General features: G+C 33.3%; 1 protein-coding gene across 1 annotated transcript; it reads right to left on the minus strand.

The window, feature by feature from the left end:
- Nucleotides 1-7,196: 7,196 nt before the first annotated feature.
- On the minus strand, nt 7,197-8,407 carry LOC143917829 (uncharacterized). The gene is made up of 4 exons (XM_077439429.1): nt 8,323-8,407; nt 7,879-8,238; nt 7,436-7,733; nt 7,197-7,341 (listed from the first exon to the last, which is right to left on the minus strand). The coding sequence occupies exons 1-4, from the start codon at nt 8,405-8,407 to the stop codon at nt 7,197-7,199; spliced, it is 888 nt and encodes a 295-aa protein (XP_077295555.1).
- Between the last annotated feature and the right edge of the window lie 13,215 nt (nt 8,408-21,622).

Genomic DNA, 21,622 nt, shown 5'->3' on the forward strand with positions numbered 1-21,622 from the left:
ATTTCTTTATTATATGTTTTTTATCACCTTCTATAATATTTTTCCAGAATTGTATAATGAAACAAAATAAAAAATAAATAAAATTTAAATTTAAAATCTGGAAATTTTTGATTTTGATTTTGGACCCGGATCCGCCAGGTTTTCAAAATTTTGGATCCGGATCCGCCAGGTTTTGAAATCGTCCAATCGTCCTCTTGCTGCTGCATCTTCTCATTCGCATTCTTCACTGTATGTTCGATGGATGGAACTACTCCACCGACCACCTTAAATAGACATTAAATTGATGAATGAATTATTATTCTTATTATTATTATTTATATATTTATTTATGTATCCTTTTTTTATTACTATTTTTCAATAATATTGTTTTTATTATCTATATATTATTTATATGGGCGTTGAGGAGTGCCCTATTCTCCCTATCATCTGGAATAAAAAAATATTATAATTTTTACTTACCTCTTATTAAGTTCACATGGTTTTCGTGTTAGTGGTCATTTTTTATATCTCTTATCTCTTATCCGATAGTTTTCATACTTTGCCATATTGCTCATTTTGGTCATCAATATACGTTAATGTATCGTCTGCCATTACGTTGGAGATAAAATATCGTATACAATGCGTATCAAATATCCAGAATCTCGGGTACGGTGACGTCTATGACGGTGACGGCAAGCTACCATAATCTATCTTCAACCTTTTCGCCTTGATATGGCGATATCAGATTTTAATTGTTTAAACGCCTATAATTCACTCTATATTTTATAAAATTTGCTCTATAGGTTCTCGTTATCTCTAATATTTAAATATTTATAGTTTTAACTCTCATATGTATATATAAATTTAAAATTTGGCGTCTAGCTTCATGTAATGTAATACACGATATATATTGATTTTTGGCCAAATTTGTCAGATCTGACACTTCACAGCTAAACGTATATCTCTTCACGGAGTTTTATCTGCGAGATAATCATTATTATGAAACCGAACAAATTAATCCTCGTTTCGAAGCATCAGACAGGTGGGCGACTAGGAATGGCTATGCGGTCGACCGGTAGACCGCGGTCGCCGGTTTGGCCACCCCTGTTCTATACATACATACATATGCGTATGGTATATTTCTTTAAAAGTGTTCGCATTTAAAATTAAGTCGCTCGAACGCTACATCTCTATCGATCGGATAACCGTCGGAATCCGGTTAATTGAAGTCGCTCATAAAGCATAACCAGAGATCGGATATTAGATTCGTGACGTGACAGCAGAACACCATCCCTCGGACCATTTCAGTCGTTTCAGAGCCGTCGGTGTCGTTAAAATTTACAGCCGGAATGGTACCCAAACCTGACGGGAAACGTTCCGTCAATATACGCGGCCATAATTAGAAGCAATCGATAGCGGTTCGACAACAGTGCACCCCCTCCCCCGTCCACCCCTCTACCTCACTTTTCCTCCTCCCGATTTCCCGGTTCGGAACCGGATCGCAATTAGGCGGCGAAATAATTCAACGATTTCCCGTCTGGCGGAACGTGGGCTCTTCAATATTTCAGCGGCTTGAGAACCGCTTGCTTGGAATCGTCGAGGATGAAAAAAATATACACCGCTCCAATTTCGGACGAAGGATGAGCGGTGATGTGGACCCGACATACGAATCGGTTCATCCGCGAGGGTGAAAAGAAAGAGGGGTCTAGGTCTAGGTCTAGGTACACATCCGGGTGTTTTGCTTTTGAAGTTTCGATACGATGGAACGGAAAATTCAAGTGCGTGTTTGGGATTTTTTTTTGTATGGAGTTTGAGATATTACCTTATTGTAGATGAGAAAAATAAGAGGCAATCTTATTGAAGTTTAGAAAATTATAAATATCCTGTACAATTGTCCAATAATTAACCTCCTATTGTTTAACAAAATAATAGAAACTTTATTTTCAAATACTGTGGTTGAAATAAAGAATAGTCTACGTCATCAATTCTTTTTAAAAATAAACTACCAAAAAACCAATAGTTTTTGCAGTTTTTTTTTTGAGACTGTTATTTTCTTTCTTTGTATTAATTGGTTACGACGCCTATTTATTTTAAATAAATAAATGATCATTTTGTCACCTTACAATATACGTAGGAGGACAATTTATGATTTGTGTTTTTTGTTTAAGCTTTTGAATTATATAATTGATAATCCTTATTTATTTAGTTTAGATTATATTTCAATATCTAATTGGATCCCTCCGTAATTCGTCATTATTTCCTAATAATCCCCGCTCTACTAAATATTTCCATAGACCTTTCTCTTCTTTTAACAATATTCGTATTGATTATTTTTGTTGTTCTTTTTCTTCCTGTAAATTTCTATTGTTTGATCATTTTTCTAAGTAATAAATATATGTATGTACATATTTACATATATCCCGTATTTAACATTGTTCAATGCTTTTCCTTTTTTTACTTTATTTTTCTTTGTTGTTATTAATCTTTGATAAAAATGTTGTGATGATATTTGTTTTTGTTTTTTAAAATATAATCTTTCAAAAGCCATCTATGGTCCGAGCTAGAATATCATGAGGAGTACAAAAAATTTCTTAGTTCTTAATTGAAAACTGTATATCTATTCGCAGAATGCCAAAAAAAACATCATCTTAATCGATGCGGTGCAAACGATCAAAAAGCGCCAGACAGATTAACGACACGTGTACCTTATGCGTGCGCACTGCTCGCACTTACACTAAGCGAAATCTACCCGAAGTCCCGACATACCTACCCTGTATACGTTCTGTGCTTCTGATACTTTAGTTCCGAATTTTTCCTTATTAAATTATTAAAAACTCGCCAGAAAGATCCAACTCAATTTTAATAATTGCATCTGTGCACATCGAAAGGTTACTCGTCATCTGATGTGCAATTTTTCATTCGTGAAGTCGAGGATTGCGTTTAAAGCAGTCATCCAGTTAATCTGTGGATCAATCTGTCTGGCGCTTTTCGATCGCTTGCACCAAACCCCATCTTAATACAGTAGACGAGCCAAGATTTTTATGTTTTCTTATGTACATACATACATATATACATATGTGAAATTGGTAATTAAATTAAAATTGATAAATATATATTTATTTATTTTATTTTACATAAAATAGGTATAAGTCTTCCTGGTATATAGATATATACCAGGAAGACTTAACAGGAAATTAACAATTAATTAATTCATAAGACATCCATGGATTTAGATGTGTACATAAATTTTTACATATTGTACAAAAATCAAATTCAGATATTTTTGACAGCGGGTAGGATGATTTTTGCCAATTTGATGGAAGAACCGTTTCAACAATGAAATCAGATAAATTGGCAAACTCTGATAAGCAACGATTGACTTGGAGCCACAAATATCCAAGCCTGATCAGCAGCATTAAAGATTAGCACGGAATCTAACCCGGTAACCTCTCGGTGCTAAACATAAACGCAACCACCATAAACGCTGGCTATTATTATATAAACATCGGTAGTCAATATATATCTCCCAGTTGTAATATATGTATTTTGCCTAGTTGGAATATTATATTTTTCGTCTAACCTGGTGCCAACTACTGGTGTCATACATGTAGTTGAAGTGTATTTTCAGTTGAAATATATTTTGACTAGTTGGAAAATATTCTGTCTAACCCACATAAATTGATTCATAGCCAGCTGCCTTTCTTGGTGGTTGCGTTGATATTTAGCACCGAGAGGTCACTGGGTTCGATTCCGTTAGTTGACCTCAATTGAAAATAGCAGCAGTATTAAAGATTAGCACGGAATCGAACCTGGTAACCTCTCGGTGCTAAACATAAACGCGACCATCAAGCCACACTGCTGGCTATATAAATCATAACTTATTTTCTGAATTAAAATCGGTTGGGAATTCTCGTTTGGCGTGTAATACTTGTTAAAATGTTGAGATTATTCGATTTCGTTAATTAGTGGTTACAAAATCGCACACCGGTTGAATTTATTGTCATGTAACGGTAAACAATATAAATTGTACGGCAAAGGGCGGCAGCTGCAGCATCCTGGGTCGCCTCCATGGAAACGCGCCTGGAGTACTGAGAGGAAAATAGGGTCCCGGGATGTTCGACGATCCGTGTTGCACGGTCAGATTCCACGTGGCTTCTCTGCAAAGTAAATCTGCAGAAAGATAACTTCTGCATAAATATTAGCTTTACCTTTTGACCCGTTCAATGCCCTCGGCTAAGTACGTTGGCCAAATTCGAGAATTATTTCTGATTACTTAGCTTAAAGTTTATATTTTAGAATGTTTACCTTAATATCGTTACCAGAACACATGTTTGTAAATTAAGAAAAAAAATTTGGGTGTAACCAACCCATGACTTTATCTATGTATTTGAGGAATATAAGAAAGTTACAACACAAAATTTGATATTGAACCGTACAGACAGATTATGAAATACTAATAACTATGACAGCGATACAAATTGAGCGCAAATGTATGGAAACTTCCACAAGACAAAAGTTCTATTTCCAGTTATCAGATTTTGTTCAAATAATTTTTTTTAATACTTATAATCACTATCAGTATTATACATATTAAATATCAAGAAAATAAAAATAATTAAAAAGATCAAAATAAAACAATGAAATATTGTTTTAAAAAAAAATACTACTTCCGGTTTACAAATTCTGACCAAAGCCTTGTCAGCTGTAAGTTAGTACGTAAGGAATAAAATAAAAAATTCGGACGTGACCAACCCATGACTTTATATATGTATTAGGAATATAAGAAGGTCACAAAAGAAAATATCGATATTGAACCGTACAGACACATTTACACATACTGGCAGCATTATGAAATACTATACTAGTATTTCCATACAAATTGGGCGCAAATGTATGGAAACTTGCACAAGACAAAAGTTCTACTTCCTGTTGACGGATTCTGTTCAAATGTTTTATTACTTAAAATCACTATCTTTATTATACACAATAAATATCAAGAAGCTTAAAATAATTTAAAAGGTCAAAATAAAATAATGAAATATTGTTTTAAAAAAAAATACTACTTCCGGCTTACGAATTCTGATCAAAACCTTAGCAGCTCTAAGTTAGTACATAAAGAATTGAAATATAAGTTTTCAGCTTGATACGTTCAGGGGTGTGGACAGAATAATGGCCACAACATTTTTAACCTTTCTAAGAGGAAAAACTCCCTCTTCTGGTTTGTTAAATTTGGCGATTTTTTTTTATTTTCGTCACATTGATACAAGAATTATACTTGAATTCTTTCGTGAAAACCACACATGTTTAAGGGGTTACTACATACATAGATAAAATTAAAATAAACACGTACATATATATATACGTGTACATATATTCCCTACATCAATTCAGGTCTAACATCAAGAGAATCTTGACCGATTGATTAATTTCTTCTCCTATTCTATTTTTCCAATATTTTTATACTTTAGTTTAGTTATGTAATGTGCTATTTAATCATATTATAGCTTTCATTCTTTTCCTTTTCATTTGTTTATTTTGTATTTACCTTTTTCATTTGTTTTATATTTGTAAATTTTAATTTCTTCTTATATTCTATTTTATAACCTTTTCCAAATATTTTAGTACTATAGTTTAATTATGCAATTTTCTACATATTTTGTCATGCTTTTATTCTTTACTTTTTAATTTGTTTTCCTCATATTTATCTTTTTCATTTTTGTAAAAATCTATTATTGGACTCGGATGTTACATATATTATTTATTTACTATTTGTTTTTTTATACATATCTATGTACATCCTGTCTGTTGATTTTTCAATTAATAAAATAAAAAAATAAATAAAATAATAAATATATTTGTAAACAGAAAAACCCACTTTCAATAGGTTAGTATGATACTCGTTCCACAACTATGTATGGATTTAGTTCTAAATGTGAACGTGCATACATATGTATGTGTGTATGTACATACATATGTATATGTATGCATGGGAAGTGTAAATAAACCCTAGCTGATGATTGAGGTCGACGACTCTTCTGGAATGATATTATTTTCAGGGTACTGTAATTAGTAGACGCGTACAATGTTCATTGGTTCGTGCAATGAAACACTCTAAAGTGCAGAAGTGTGTTTCCCAATATAGTATTATAAAGAGGAAAGTGTTGTAATAGGCGGTATAAATTATAAAACTATATATTTCGTTGAATAAGAATGGAAATGGAACGAATGTGACCCGAAATGACATTAGTATTTATGGGATTATAATATTTTGAGGAGGGTATTATCTGTGGAACAAAGCTTTCGCTACTTGTCGAATTTGACACATGAATTTTAAATTTAATTATTTTTTGTGGCACTTTTCTGAAGCAAAAGCGAGTATGCTTTTATTTTTTACTGAGTTAATAATAGCAGAAAAATCGATAGACATTTTTTTTGAAAGTTTACAAATACATATTTTCCTGAATCAAATGATTTTTTTTTGATTAGACGAAATAATGTTTTCCTCTCGAGTGTTCATACATATGTTGCCAAATAACGAAACGAAAACGGGAATGAGTGGCATTGCAACGCAATAATTTCAAATGTCTTCGCGTCGCGACCTGCGTTGTAACGGTTAAATAAGCAAATAATTGAATAATTTCAAATGTGTTCGCTGCCTGCATTTTCCCGAAAAATGGGAACGGTAACAGGAACGAGAACGGGAACATGAACGCAACGGGAACGGGAACTGGAACGGGAATTGCATGGCTTATTCTGGCATTGCAACGCATGCCGGGTTCAGCTAGTGATAGATAGATTATTTATTCCGTCGATCCGAATTGCGATATTTTACTGAGTGCACAATTATGTTCACACAGACTACTAGTGTATATATAATTTAAATAAAGTTTGAAACTTAAATTTATAATTTCAATGGAAAATATGATGTTTTTGATAAATCGTAGATATCAGTTAAAATTAATTGAAAGTCTTTATTTACTGTTAATGGTGTAATTCATCTGCGTCGGATACTAAAGAGATAAGACATCAGGTTGCAAAACTCTATTATAAAATAGTATACAATTTCAATTATTATATACTCGTACTAATATTTTCATTTATAGTTTTGGACCATGATGGCGTTACAGGAAGAACCGAATGCGTCACAATGGCGTACATTTGGAAAAGAGAAGAACTTCTTCTTCTTTTTTATTCCTCTCCTCGTAGGAGGTTGGATATCATGACATATATCTTCTCTCTATCCATGGTTGCCCTGAAAAGTGTTGTGGAGTCACATTGGTACCATCCACGGAGATTGCCCATCCATGAGATGCGTCTTCTACCAACGCTTCTTTTCCCTTGTAATTTCCCCTGCAATATGAGCTGTATGATTTCATATTTCGGATTTCTCATCACATGACCCAAGTATTCGAGTTTTGTGCGCTTCACGACGCTTAATAACTCTCGTTTTCTTTACATTCGTTTCAATACTTCTTCATTTCGGACTCTGTCCACCCAGGGGATCCTCAACATTCTCCTGAAACACCACATTTCAAATGCTGCCAGCTTTTTCTCTGTAGCTTGAGTCATGGTCCAGGATTCGACCCCATAAATAAGTACTGATAGAACGTAGCAGTGTAGAATTCTCATCCTTAGGTCAAGATTGAAATCTCTATTGCAGAGGAGATCACGCATCTTGAAGAAAGCGTTTCGCGCCATCTCTATTCTGATTTTAATCTCTTGTGAATGGTCCCATTGGTCGTTCAACCAGCATCCTAAATATTTATATTGATGCACTAGTTCAATGTTTTTGTCATGTATTTTTTGTGGCGTGGGAGGCATTTCCAGTTTTTTTTTTATTTTTGGTAATAATCATAAATTTTGTCTTCGCTGCGTTCATTCTTAACCCACTGTTATTACTAGCCGCGTTAACTTTATCGATTAATTTTTGCAAGCTTTCCATGCTGTCCCTAAGAATGACTGTGTCGTCAGCATAACGAATGTTATTAATAGTCTGCCCATTTATGGTTATCCCATCTGAAACCTCATTCAGTGCCTCTCTGAATATATTTTCCGAGTATATGTTGAAAAGGATCGGAGAGAGTTTGCATCCTTGTCGTACCTCTCTGTGTATTTTTATGTCTGCTGTCAGAGTGTCATCGACCTTGACTGCACCCTTTTGGTGCCAGTAGAGATTTTTAATAATTCTAATATCTCTATTGTCAAAACCATTTTTGACTAAAGTTTCCATTAGTTTGGAATATTGAACTCTGTCAAAAGCTTTTTCAAAATCGATGAAACATGCATATACATATTTCCACATTCATTTCACGACATTTTTCTCCAAGCATTTGTATACAGCACAGGGCTTCTCTGGTGCCATATCCATTTCTGATCCCAAAATGCGTTCTACTAATATTTTCCTCGCATTTTTTATATATTCTACCATGTATTATTCGTAGAAAAATTTTTAGTAGATGGCTCATGAGACTAATGGTTCTGTGATCGCTACATTTTCTAGCATTCGCCTTTTTAGGGAGGGCGACGAAAGAGAAGAACACAAAAATAAAATACAATAACATGCATAAAATAAAAAGAAAAAAGCAAAAACAATAAAAAAATAGTAAATGAAAAAAGACAAAACAAAAATAATACATAAAAATATATATGAGAGATTATATTTTACATTATATAGTGAACAAAGAAAAAGTTATAGGCGTTTAAACAATTAAAATCTGACATGGCGAAAAGTGAGAAGAGTCTATACAAACGCTGGATAAACGTCAGGCACTTTTTCGTGGAAGAAGTTTCAAACGCGTCTAACGCGATATTTTTGCACCATTGTAATGGCGGAGGATCCATTTACTTATATTGATGACCAAAATGAGCAATATGACAAAGTATGAAAACGATCGGATGAGAGGCAAATTTTTTTCAGAATTGTAATCGTAAGTGAAACGTAAAGGAGGTTTGTTATGATGAATAAAGAGATAAATGAAATAAAAGAAAATATCGTGGCAGATTATTATTTTAGTTACATATAGTGTTATTCGGTTATTGTAAGTATGAAAACGATCGGATGAGAGGCAAATTTTTTTCAGAATTTTTTCGTAAGTGAAGCTCAAAGGAGGTTTGTAAAAATGAAGATAAGGTGAAAAAAATCAAATAAAATAATAAATAAAATCCTCAAATCCTATTCTTAGTTTCACATTGAACATAAAGTGAGTATAATATTTATTTAAACATTAGTTTGGACCATTGTGGCATTACAGGAAGAACCAAATGCGCCACAATGACCTCCATAAGAAAATAAGAGAGAAAAATAAAAATCATAATAATAATAGTAATGGGTTTGGTGCATCCGCTCTAAAATCGCCAGATTAACAGAACGGCAGCTTTAAACGTAATTCTCGTTTTCTCGAATGATAGATTCGAAACTTATCGAATCTTGCCTTATAAAACTCGCCTGAAAGATCCAACTCAATTTTAATAATTGCATCTGTGCACATCGAAAGGTTACCCGTCATCTGATGTGCAATCTATCATTCGAGAAGACGAGAATTGCATTTAAAGCAGCCGTCCGTTAATCTGTCGTTCAATTTGTCTGGCGATTTTAGAGCGGATGCACCGCATCCAATAGTAATAATTCATAGATTAAAAAGAAATAAAAGGTAAAATCAGAAAATACTATATAACAGAAGAAAAATGGTACATAAAAATGTACATAAGGAAGAAAACAAAAATTATACATATCAATGTTCAGTCTCAGTTCACTGCGAATTCAGTTTCGTTTTATTTAGCGTTCCTCTTTGAACTTTTTGTGCGATTCTTCTTGTTTCGCAGCCTCATTTAAATAAGCCTCCTGCTGCCGCTGTAACCGCTTCCGCGCCGAGATGAAGAAGTCTTAAAAAAGAGAGGAGAGGAAGGAGGGCCATAAACTTGGCCTGGATGAGATAGTAGGGTCCAACAAAGAGAAAGAGGGACGCCATTAGGACGAGGTCGGCTGGCACGCGTGACGAACATGTTTACCGGAGCGCGTGACGCATCTGAAAACCGAACGGCACGCGCGTGCCACGGGAACAGATTCATTACGGTTTGCCAATTTTCCCTCGAATTTTCCCCGAGCGTTCGCTAAAAACCAACGAGGAGATTTTTGTCTCGTGCATATTGTGACGATTCGCTTTTAATAAAGGAGCCAGATCGTCCAGGACCTTTTCACACCTGGACGAAGCTCGGGTTGTGCTCGAGCGGAAACGGGTTTCGGTACGGATAGCTCAAAAGTGAACAATTCCGGAATGTCGGAGTAGATTTTCCATTGAGATAATTTGGTTCGGGCGACTCTCGTTTGTCTCTTCTGCAACCGACCGAATAAATCGAGCTTTCGACTCCTCGTTTTTCGCAGATATATTCCTCCTAATGACATATCTTCTCTGGCACAATCATATACCTACATCAGTGCTACTCAAACTATGGTAAAACGTAATTAAAAAAATAAAACAATAGCTTATGTCAGAACTATTTCAAAATATAGACTGGATAGCCAAGCTAGCTTATTTGACAGATATTTTTTGCATTTCGAATGACCTTAACTTATCCATGCAAGGAAGAATGTCATCTTGTTTCACAATGGCAGACAATACAGATGGGTTGAAACGAAAACTAAAAACATGGAAGATTCGTGTTTCAAAAGATTGCTATGACATGTTTCACAATTTGACTGATATTATTTACGAAGGGGGAGAGGAGCTTAATATGACGTCTTATATAATCAGTTGTCATTTGACAAATTTATCAGAGAGATTCGATTTCTATTTTCCACCATATGACGATCCACGAAAGGGAAAAGGATGTATACGAAATCCATTTTTGACAAGGAATTATGATATATCACGTAATTTGGAAGATAAACTAATTGATCTGACTGTAAATCAAGACTTAAAAAAAAATGTTTTGAAACCACAACTTCACTTGCAGGCTTTTGGATCGAATTGAAAGTAGAATTCCCATATATTTATGAACTTGCAGAGAAAACTCTTTTATCATTTGCATCAACTTGCCTTTGCGAGACTGGTTTCTCAACCATGAGTATAATTAAAACAAAACATCGCAATAGTGTGGATATTTATGATCCATTGCGTGTGGCATTGTCTTCGATGAAACCACGATTGGATAAGTTATCTAATAACAAACAAGCTCATACGTATGTATGTCTCATTAGTTTTTTTATATTTTCATTTTTTATCTTTGTCTAAGTATATACATACATATTGTACTTCTTTGAATTCAATAACATAAATTTTACTACTTAGATTTTATTTGTATACAAGTTTTCAACCATATTTATTTTAAAATATGATGCTGGTCCGTGAGAATTACTGAAAAATATATAGTGGTCCGCCAGCTGAAAAAGTTTGAGTAGCACTGACCTACATACATACATATGAATATACTTCGTATTAGGGACTATGAAGCTAAACTTTTTTTTTTTAACCAAAAAAACACTAATGAATTCACCTTAAACAGTGCTTAAACCTAATATGCCCTAGCCTAGGAACTTTTTCAAAAATTAAAATATTAGATCAATCTGTGTTTAAAAAAAAAAACAATATATATTTATTTATTTTACATAGATACTGGTACTGTAACTTACTACCAGGAAGGTTTGACAGGAAGATCTTTCTGTTCTACGTATGTAGTTTGACAAGCTTATTCCTAGCATCACTGTGTTAGTTAATTGATATTCCTGACCGTCAAATATTTGAGATTCGATTTTGAACCACCCCCCATTTTACCGAAAAACGGTTAGCTAACATTTAAGGAAGCGAATTTACATATTTTGCCACAGTGTCATAACAGAATACTCTAACGCATCAGCGGCACCAGAAATATAAGCATAATACTAATACTATATGTATATATTTTATTTATTTTTACATAGATAAATACCAGGAAGGCTTGACAGGAAGACCCCAATGCGCCTTTCTGGACAATTAATTAACAAAGCAACATTTTATTATTACATAAATCACTGTATTTCCAAAAGCTGATGAATACGAAATATAAAAATAATTAATTAATTAATGACAGAATTAATACATTGAGACATCTATGGATTTAGATTTTGTACATAATTTTTACAAATTATGCACACAATAAATACAGAAGATTTGTGACGATAGGAAAGATGATTTTTTTGCCAATTTTGAGGAACCGTTTCAACAATGATCAGATGAAATTGGCAAACTCTGATAAGAAACGATCGATTTGGAGTCACAAATAACCCAAAATCTAGCCAGCAGTATGACAGATCGAACCCACTGATCACTTGGTGCTAAACATATACATACGATACCATTAAGCCATACTGCTGGTTTATGAACGAATGCTTATGGCTTATGCTGGTATATGAACGATTGTTTTTATTGAACTTTCTGTTGGCGAAATCGAAATTTTCCAATGGATCTTTGCTCCATCCATATATGTATACACTCAGGTATACAGTTTAATTGAAATTTTATTTATTTATTTATTTAATTTTTTTTATTACATACAAACATCACATGTGCCATGACAGGAATTGCCCCAAGATGACTCATATGGTTAGATCATTTTTGTACATAAGAACATATTAACAATTTTAACATCAATACATACATACATATGTATGTAAGTACAAAATTTCAAACATAACAGTAAATACCTAGAATACAAATATAGACATCTATGAATAATCAAAAACAAATTGAATTTGAAAATTTAAAAAAATCACAAAAAATTTAACCTCATATATTGAAATATTAATTATTCGTTATTGAATAGATATAAATAAATAGTAAGTAAATCGGTTTTGACTGAAATATATTTTCACTTGAAATATGCTTTCACTGTAACATGCATCTATGTTAATTTAATGGAGCTGTAGTTGAACTCCCCTGAATTTGATCCGATTAGTTAGTCGACAGAATGATATCGTCACCAATTACGTGAATAGCGACATCGCACGGCTGCAGTTAGTACTCTTACTACTTGTGAAATGCAATCTAATTATAAATCATATTTGCATACATTGCACGGTGCATATGACGATTGGTATCTGTGCCGAAACGAAAATCATTTTTGCGAATTATCGGGATGACGAAAATTATTATGTGTCGCGTATAATATTTTCTTTTGTACCTAAAATATTTTTATCGATGATATTCTGTCAGTATTCTCTTTTCAATTGCGTGATATTCCTACACATTCACAGCTTTCATTCTGGTGACTCTGTTATCGGTTTTATTATTGTATTCATAATTTTGGCTTGTTTTCAAGTTTTTTTTATTTTATTTAACTGAAAATATGTATGTTCGTTTGTGGAAATATATAAAAACATATCGCTTGCAGGAACAAAATATTTCACACGATTTTTTTAATTAGTACGATCCAAGTTTTATCACATTAAAAAGCTAAAATAAATAAAATAAACGATTCAAACAGTTATATTAATTTCGATCGTCTATAGATTTACTTTTTTATTAATTGGAATTATATGTACATTATATTGATATATATATGTATGTTTCGATATACATTTATATACGATCAAATAATTTTGATGAAAGTTTTTTCATTAATAAACCCATTTTTTACATACCTTCTTTACGTTTCACATGGCTTTCGTGTTAGTGGTCATTTTTAACTCTTATCCGATCGTTTTCATACTTTGCCATATTGCTCATTTTGGTCATCAATACACGTTAATGTATCGTCTACCATTACGTTGGAGATAACATATCTTATACAATGCGTTTTAAAAACGGGAAAGTAAATCTTCCTGACGTTTAACAAGCGTTGTTTAACAAGGCGTAAACTGTTCGCCATGACACGGCCTTATCAGATTTTAATTGTTTAAACGCCTATAATTCACTCTATATTTTATTAAATTTGCTCTATAGGTTCTCGTTATCTCTTATATATAAATATTTATAGTTTTAACTCTCATATGTATATATGAGTTTCAAATTTGGCATGTAGCTTCTTGTAGGGTTTTTTGGCAAACACGATATATTGATTTTTGGCCAAATATGTCAGATTTGACATTTCACGGCTAAAAGTACATATATCTCTTCACTGGGTTTTATCTGCGAGATAAGTATTCAATAATAAGTTATGTTGTATTTAATTGTTAATATTATTTACAATAAGCTTACATACATACATCACAACTATTTTTAGTTATCAGCTGATTTAATTTATTATGAGTGAAAGTGTGATTTGTGGCAATTATACAAAATATCATTCATCATATGAGCCTTTATGTATTATTTGGAAAAGTAGTAAATCCACGTTTCTTCATTTCGAGATATTTAATATTTTGCGTTTTACAATATTTAAAAATACTGGTACTGTTACTTAATACCGAGACTCTTGGCAAATCAAATAAAAAGCATTAATAACAATTTGTGAATTAAGTCAAACTGAAATAGTGTTTTTGGAACTGAAAATTATTCGAAATTTATAATGAAACTACACAAACACAATACAAAATTTATATTTATAAAAAAGTGTAATTTTCTCAAGTGTAGTTTTATAATGTAACAAATAACAATATAAATAAAAATTTTCTATATCTTTATTTTATTTTATTTATTAAAATACATACAAATATATGTATACCAAGAAGTCTTATTAGATAAATCCCAATGCACCTTCCAGACCAATTGATTAAAAACATCGGTAAACAGTTGATAGAGTAACTTTACGGAGCATCATAGAGAAATCTATGAATAATTTTTGGCAAATCTTAATAAATTTACATTTTACTAGTATTTTTTATATTAATCGCCAAATTTCAAGGTTAAGAAAAAACTAGAAATTTTACTAGATATCTATGGACAAATTTGCAGCATTCGAGATGCTGAAAAAAGGTTGCCAGTTTGATGGAACCATTTGGATGAAATCAGAAAAATTGGCAAACTCTGATAGGAAGTGATCGACCTTAGAGTCACATATCTGCCAGCAGTACAACCAGGGATTGAACCCGTGACCACACAATTGAAAGAATTACACGCTAACTAGTGATTTATGCTGCTGGTAGAATGTGGCTTCGCGGTCGCGAAACACAACTTGCGTGAAAACATTCTCCACTTCTACGGCGAGCTGTGGTCTTCCCATCTGATCCAATAAGATTCCAAGTAGATTCATCTGAGAACACCACCCTGTACCAGTCCTCTGATATCCAATTCTTCTTGTCCTTGGTCCATTTCAACTGCTTTTTCTTCATTGAAACCGCCAGAAGTGGCTTTTTCGCGAATTTGATCGCTCTAAACCCTAATTTATTCAGCTTCATTTAGATCATATGGGTATTTTCTGCTGTGGATGTTGAAGTGTAAACCTCATCCTTGATTTTAGAAGCAGTAATAAATTGATCTTGAAGAGCAGCATGTTTTATGACACGATTTTCACGTTCCATCAATTTTGACTTCCTTCCAGATCCTGGAGCTCTTGTAATTTGTCCTGTTTCGTTAATTTTTTTAATAAACCTTCTCACACAAGTCCCATTAAACCCCACTCGACGAGAAATATCCCGAAACCCGATTACCTCCTTCATGAGATTCAAAATCACCGTTCTTACGTCGGCCGACATATGGTACGAAAACGACATATTTGCGATGCGATATCATTGTCTCAAAAGTTTACACGGTACTGAAGGATGAATAGATCATCAGCATTTTTTATCTTTGACCTAACGGTACATAGAATAGTGTAAAAAAAAGGCTGGGATAACTTATCGCTTACGCCAGGTAGAGTGGTTTGTTTCGCGCTGTTTGTCCGAAATCTATGTGCGTACTTATTTTTGTCGCTCACTGTATATGTATGTATAAAAAATTGAATGTCTGTGTCGTATAGGCTCCTAAACTACTCAACCGATTACGATGGAACTTTCAGGGTTTGTTGTATGCATGTCCGGAAAGCTTACTGAAAAAAAAAACGGGAAAAAACCGCTTAATAATAATATTCGTAATTAAGATTTTACTGACGCGAAATTTTGAAGCGCCATTGTATGGTCAAGGAAATGTGTTCGTTGGTAACCACGGTACCAGTTGGTTTATGGCGACACGGTGTTGAAGAGACGTTAGTTGAGCTTCAATCATCACTTGAAACGGGAACGGGAACGGGAACTGCAATGCATGCCGGGTTCAGCTAGTTATATATGTACATATATAAATTTACAAGAACTAAATCGAACTTTCAAATTGCACAAAATTTTCCGCCGTTCAACCATAAAACATGCGATTTATTAAAAAAAAAACTACCATTGAATCATTCATTATTTGTATTACATGTTTATATATGTAGGTTGGTAAATATTCAGTGTAAATATATCCAATATAACACCAAGGGCTATATTATTAGATAAATGGAATAGAATTCGATTAATACGCCTACCTGAAGATCGGAGTTGGAAAATCAGAGATTATCGAGTCAGTCGTGAGGGTTTGGCGTGAAAGTTGGCTTTTCCAGCGAATGCCTTTTCGTTATCCGCGCGTCTCGTTTAATTGCCGAAACTTGGTCTTTTACGATCCGCTTCGACTTCATTTGCTGTCTATAGTCTTGCGGTCACGAGCGACGCTCTAAATCCTCCAAAGCCCTTCATTTACAAGGAAATGCGGTTAAAGGTCGCTCTAATTCAGATCGAGCGAGGGACTAAGCAGGTAGCCGAAACCCAACGTACTATATCCACACGTATTAATTTTGCAAGGCCGAAATTATTCATCATCGTCAAAATTTTGCCATTCAATTTCATCTATGTCTTTTTGGATGCCTCTTTGGCACTTAGCGTCCATTTAGCGACTGTACTTTCAGCTATTTTACTTCTTTTAAATAAAATAAAAATAAATAATATTTTTCTACTCTCTTCCCAAAATCTTTTGATACCTTTCTGTTCTACGTAAGTATTTTTACATACCTCTAATACAGTTCACATGGTTTTCGTGTAAGTGGTAATTTTTTATATCTCTTATCTCTTATCCGATCGTTTTCATACTTTGCCATATTGCTCATTTTGGTCATCAATATACGTTAATGTATCGTCTGCCATTACGTTGGAGATAAAATATCGTATACAACGCGTTTCAAATTTCGAGCTTGTCGAGTTGCCTGACGTCTACAACGCCAACGTCAACTGCGTTTCACTGTCTTCTAACCTGTTCGCCGTGAAATGGCCATATCAGATTTTAATTGTTTGAACGTCGATAATTCACTCTATATTTTATAAAATTTGCTCTATAGGTTCTCATTATCTCTAATATTTAAATATTTATAGTTTTAACTCTCATATGTATATATAAATTTCAAATTTGGCGTGTAGCTTCTTGTAAGGTAATACATGATATATATTGATTTTGGCCAAATATGTCAGATCTGAAATTTCACTGCTAAAAGTACATCTCTTCACTGATTGTTATCTGCGAGATAAGTATTCAATAAGAAGTTATGTTGTATCTAATTGTTAATATGATTTAGAATAAGTTTTCCACCAACTAAAAAGCAACGCCACATTTTTTATAGTATGGTTCCAGCAGTGATGAGTATATGTACATAACTCATAACCTCAAATTTCATTGTTTCTTCCTCCAAAACAAACTTTCTAACCAATACAAGCTTAATATATGTACATAGATCAAACAGTGATTGTTTTATTTTTAGTTATCAGCTGATTTAATTTATACTATTGTTGCGTACGGGTGGGTGGAGGATCCAAGTAAAAGGCCAACAGTCGTTTCACCGCATTTATTGATGATTCAGGAGATACACGTATTGCCACTGCTAAGTCCAGAATGAATTATATCGCCTACGTACCGCCTTATAAAGGGTAGATCTCTCAGGACGCCTAATCTGTTAACCTGTTGTATAATCACGTATTCGGATATGTATTTCCAAGACATTGGGTCTTCCCGTACCGATTCTGAGAAATAACTAATAACGGTCATTGTTTAGATTAAATGCACTTAGAGTCCAGATATAATCTTTGGAAGTAAGTGCATGCATTTAGTTAATCCGATAACAGATATCCGTTACAGATAATCCTGTCCCATAGGTTCGGTCACACAGTCTCTGGGATTCTATTCGCTTAATCCGCGGCGTACGTAACACTATTAATACCGCCTATAAATTACCTTACATTATATTTATATACGACATATAACTTTATTTTAATTCGTGTATAAATTCCTTTCCGAAACCACCCGTTGAAATTTCCACAGAGACAACACTAGTATGATAATAAAAATATCGACTGAATAGTGCAAATGACGAGTCGTGAACGTAGACGACGTTGTGTCAATGGCGCTTAATTAAGGGGAAAAACTGTCGCGCTTACGAGCGAACGGGAAAACGGGGATGAGGGGAAAAGCCGAGCTCGTTCGGGTGAAATCCTGCAGGATTTGGTGACACGGCCAGGTCCAGGCGATTCTCGAGTGTTGGCGGCCTAATTGGCCTGAACGAAACGCTTCCATTACGGCAATGGACAGTCGAAACAAGGACATTCGTTGCCGGAATTGGGGGTGGGGCAGGACTCTAACGGTCGAATTCGCCGATAAACCTGCCCAAATTGACACCAAAATATGTCCATAGAGACTGGGAGCATTATCGTCTTAATTCTACCACGGTTATATTTCGTCATTGCCTATTAGTGATGGCTTTTCTCTCGATTTCCGAAAATTTGCCATCGTATTGGACGCGTGCCAGTGGGTTACCTATGCACATATGTACATACATACATATAGGTACATTCGTGCCGTTTCATATGATATGTAAATCATTTAGTACGATCTCGTCTAGCTTAGCCGATATGAACTAGTATTATGCTATCGGAACGTCCCATTAAACAATTATTAGAAATAGGATTATACAATAAGAAATAGAGATATATGTACATAGTTATTTTACTAGAAACAAGAACAATTTAGTTGTAGTTAGAGTAAGAATAAATGAAAATCGTTAATTTTATAAAAAAAATTGCCAAATACAATGTACATACATATGTACATATATGTATGTATTCCCCATAATATTTAAGTTGTGGATTCGTTAAAAAAACACTATATAAAAAAGGTGTTTTAAAAATATATCTATAATTTCGGGGTATTTGTAACTCTAAATCGATCGTTTCTTATCAAAGTTTGCAAATTTTATCTGATCATTGTTGAAACGGTTCCTCGGAATTGGCAAAAAATCATCTTTCCTGTTGTCACAAATCTTCTGTATTTATTGTGTGTATAATTTGAAAAAAATATGTACAAAAATCTAAATCCACAGATGTCTCAATGGATTAATTATGTAATTAATTAATAAATTATTTGTTATTTCGTGTTCGTCAGCTTCTGGAAATACAATGATTTATGTAATAATAAAATGCTGCATTGTTTGTAATTAATTGTCCAGGAAGGCGCATTGAGGTCTTCCTGTCAAGCCTTCCTGGTACATATACATATTTAAAAAATACAATATTAAAAAAGAAATAATTAAAAATCAGCTGATAACTAAAAATAATTGTATGTGATGTATGTATGTAAGCTTATTGTAAAAAACTAAATGTATGTAAGCTTATTGTAAATCATATTAACAATTAGATATAACATAACTTCTTATTGAATACTTATCTCGCAGATAAAACTCCGTGAAGAGATATACTTTTAGCCGTGAAATGTTCGATCTGACATATTTGGCCAAAAATCAATATATATCGTGTATTACATTACATGAAGCTAGACGCCAAATTTGAAATTTATATATATTATAATGAGAGTTAAAAATATAAATATTTAAATATTAGAGATAACGAAAACCTATAGAGCAAATTTTATAAAATATAGATTGAATTATAGGCGTTTAAACAATTAAAATCTGATATGGCCATATCAAGGCGAAAATGTTGAAGATGTAGATTATGGTAGCTTGCCGTCACCGTCATAGACGTCACCGTACCCGAGATTCTGGATATTTGATACGCATTGTATACGATATTTTATCTCCAACGTAATGGTAGACGATACATTAACGTATATTGATGACCAAAATGAGCAATATGGCAAAGTATGAACACGATCGGATAAGAGATAAAATATATAAAAAATGAGCACTAACACGAAAACCATGTGAACTGTATAAGAGGTAAGTAAAAAAAAAGACATATTCATAAAATTTCGCTGAAAATGATGACATTTCAATATTATGACTATACCGGAATAGTACGGAAAACATTAATTCGAATCGTTTCTGTATTCGACCGCCAGTTCAATTAAACGGAAGTAATTTTGTGAGAAAAATATCCATGCTTTGTGTATTAAATATAAATTTCAATTCCATTTCTGTACAGCGTCTGGCTTTGATAGCATTTAAATTATTTCGAAAATTGAGTCACCAAATTGACAATAAAATGAACTGAAATTTGTTTATTATTTTAGATATTGAAACTCCGGGTTCATACTGTATTGTATTTGTATCTTTTTTGTATTTGTATTTCCCTTTTATGTGAAATTGATCAAGTGAATAATGAACTTATGTAACATAATAATAATATGTGATATAAATTCGTTTGTGCGATACAAGACAGAATTGCAGTCTTTATTTCCTTTAGTGGTGCAGCGAACTGAAAGTAAGTGCGCACTATGTGAAAAGATGAGGAACGGTATTATATCAAAATATAAAATAATACCGTTTTATATAATGGGAGAGCGATTCTAAGTATGTATTAGGAAATATTTTCGGCAATTCAAATTTTTTAAATTTGTTTTATTTATAAAGAATATTCGGCTTATTTGTGTCAGGAAAGTGTTGAGAAATATACGTATAAGAAAACAGCCGAAGCAGGGATACTAAAGCGATGGTTGACTCTTCTGATGAAGTTCACAAATTTTCATTTTTTTTTCGTCTTTTAAGAAGTTGTGTCACGAGAACAATCGCAGTCCGATAAAGGACTATTGTGTTCGTATCGTGAGTCTCACGGATGACGGGAGATGAAAAGCATTCGTTTTTGTTCAGCATTATATATATTTTTTTATATATTTATAATCATTATCATTATCGTTTTTTTTTCTCAATGGAGATTTCTAGAAGACTCGCGGAAGCTATTATTATTTTTATTTTCCGTGAAAAATGAAGAACCGAGCAGGTCTTTAATCTACTTGCTCAAATAATTTTACGCTTTTTTGGACTCGCTCGCGAAGAATAGGAGTGAGCAATTCGCTAAGACAGAAAAAGTCTAGAGAATTTCCATTCCGTACTTTGAAAATGAGACCCTAATTATGTAGTAAAATGGTTCCAATTTACGTTCCGAGATATTTTCCCCGGATGCTCGCTTTAATTTTCATTTATGCACTGTAAAATATATAACAAGCGAGATATGTACCTATGTACATATGTACAGCACTTAAAATTAAATTGCGAGGTTTTCGCAAGTTGGAAAATTTTAATATGATCAGGTATATCAATAGAGGCACCGAGTGTTTTGAAATCATATTACCATATTTCGTTGTAGCTGAAGTCGAGACCGTTCTCAACTAAAATTTCCGTTAATTATAGTTGTTTCAATTCAACAGTTGCAATTTCGCCAACAATTTCAATTTTAATTATCACCATGCCTCAATTCCTTCGGAATTTGTGTACTTCGTGTACGTAT

The sequence above is a fragment of the Arctopsyche grandis genome, chromosome 1 (assembly GCF_051622035.1).
Source record: "Arctopsyche grandis isolate Sample6627 chromosome 1, ASM5162203v2, whole genome shotgun sequence".
NCBI lineage: Eukaryota > Metazoa > Arthropoda > Insecta > Trichoptera > Hydropsychidae > Arctopsyche > Arctopsyche grandis.

Coding starts and splice junctions, on each gene's coding strand:
- LOC143917829 (XM_077439429.1), bottom strand. CDS start 8,407: ATGGTAGAATATATAAAAAATGCGAGGAAAATATTAGTAGAACGCATT. Junction 8,239..8,322: donor TATGGCACCAGAGAAGCCCT/GTGCTGTATACA, acceptor ATTTTGAAAAAG/CTTTTGACAGAGTTCAATAT. Junction 7,734..7,878: donor CGATAAAGTTAACGCGGCTA/GTAATAACAGTG, acceptor ATAAATATTTAG/GATGCTGGTTGAACGACCAA.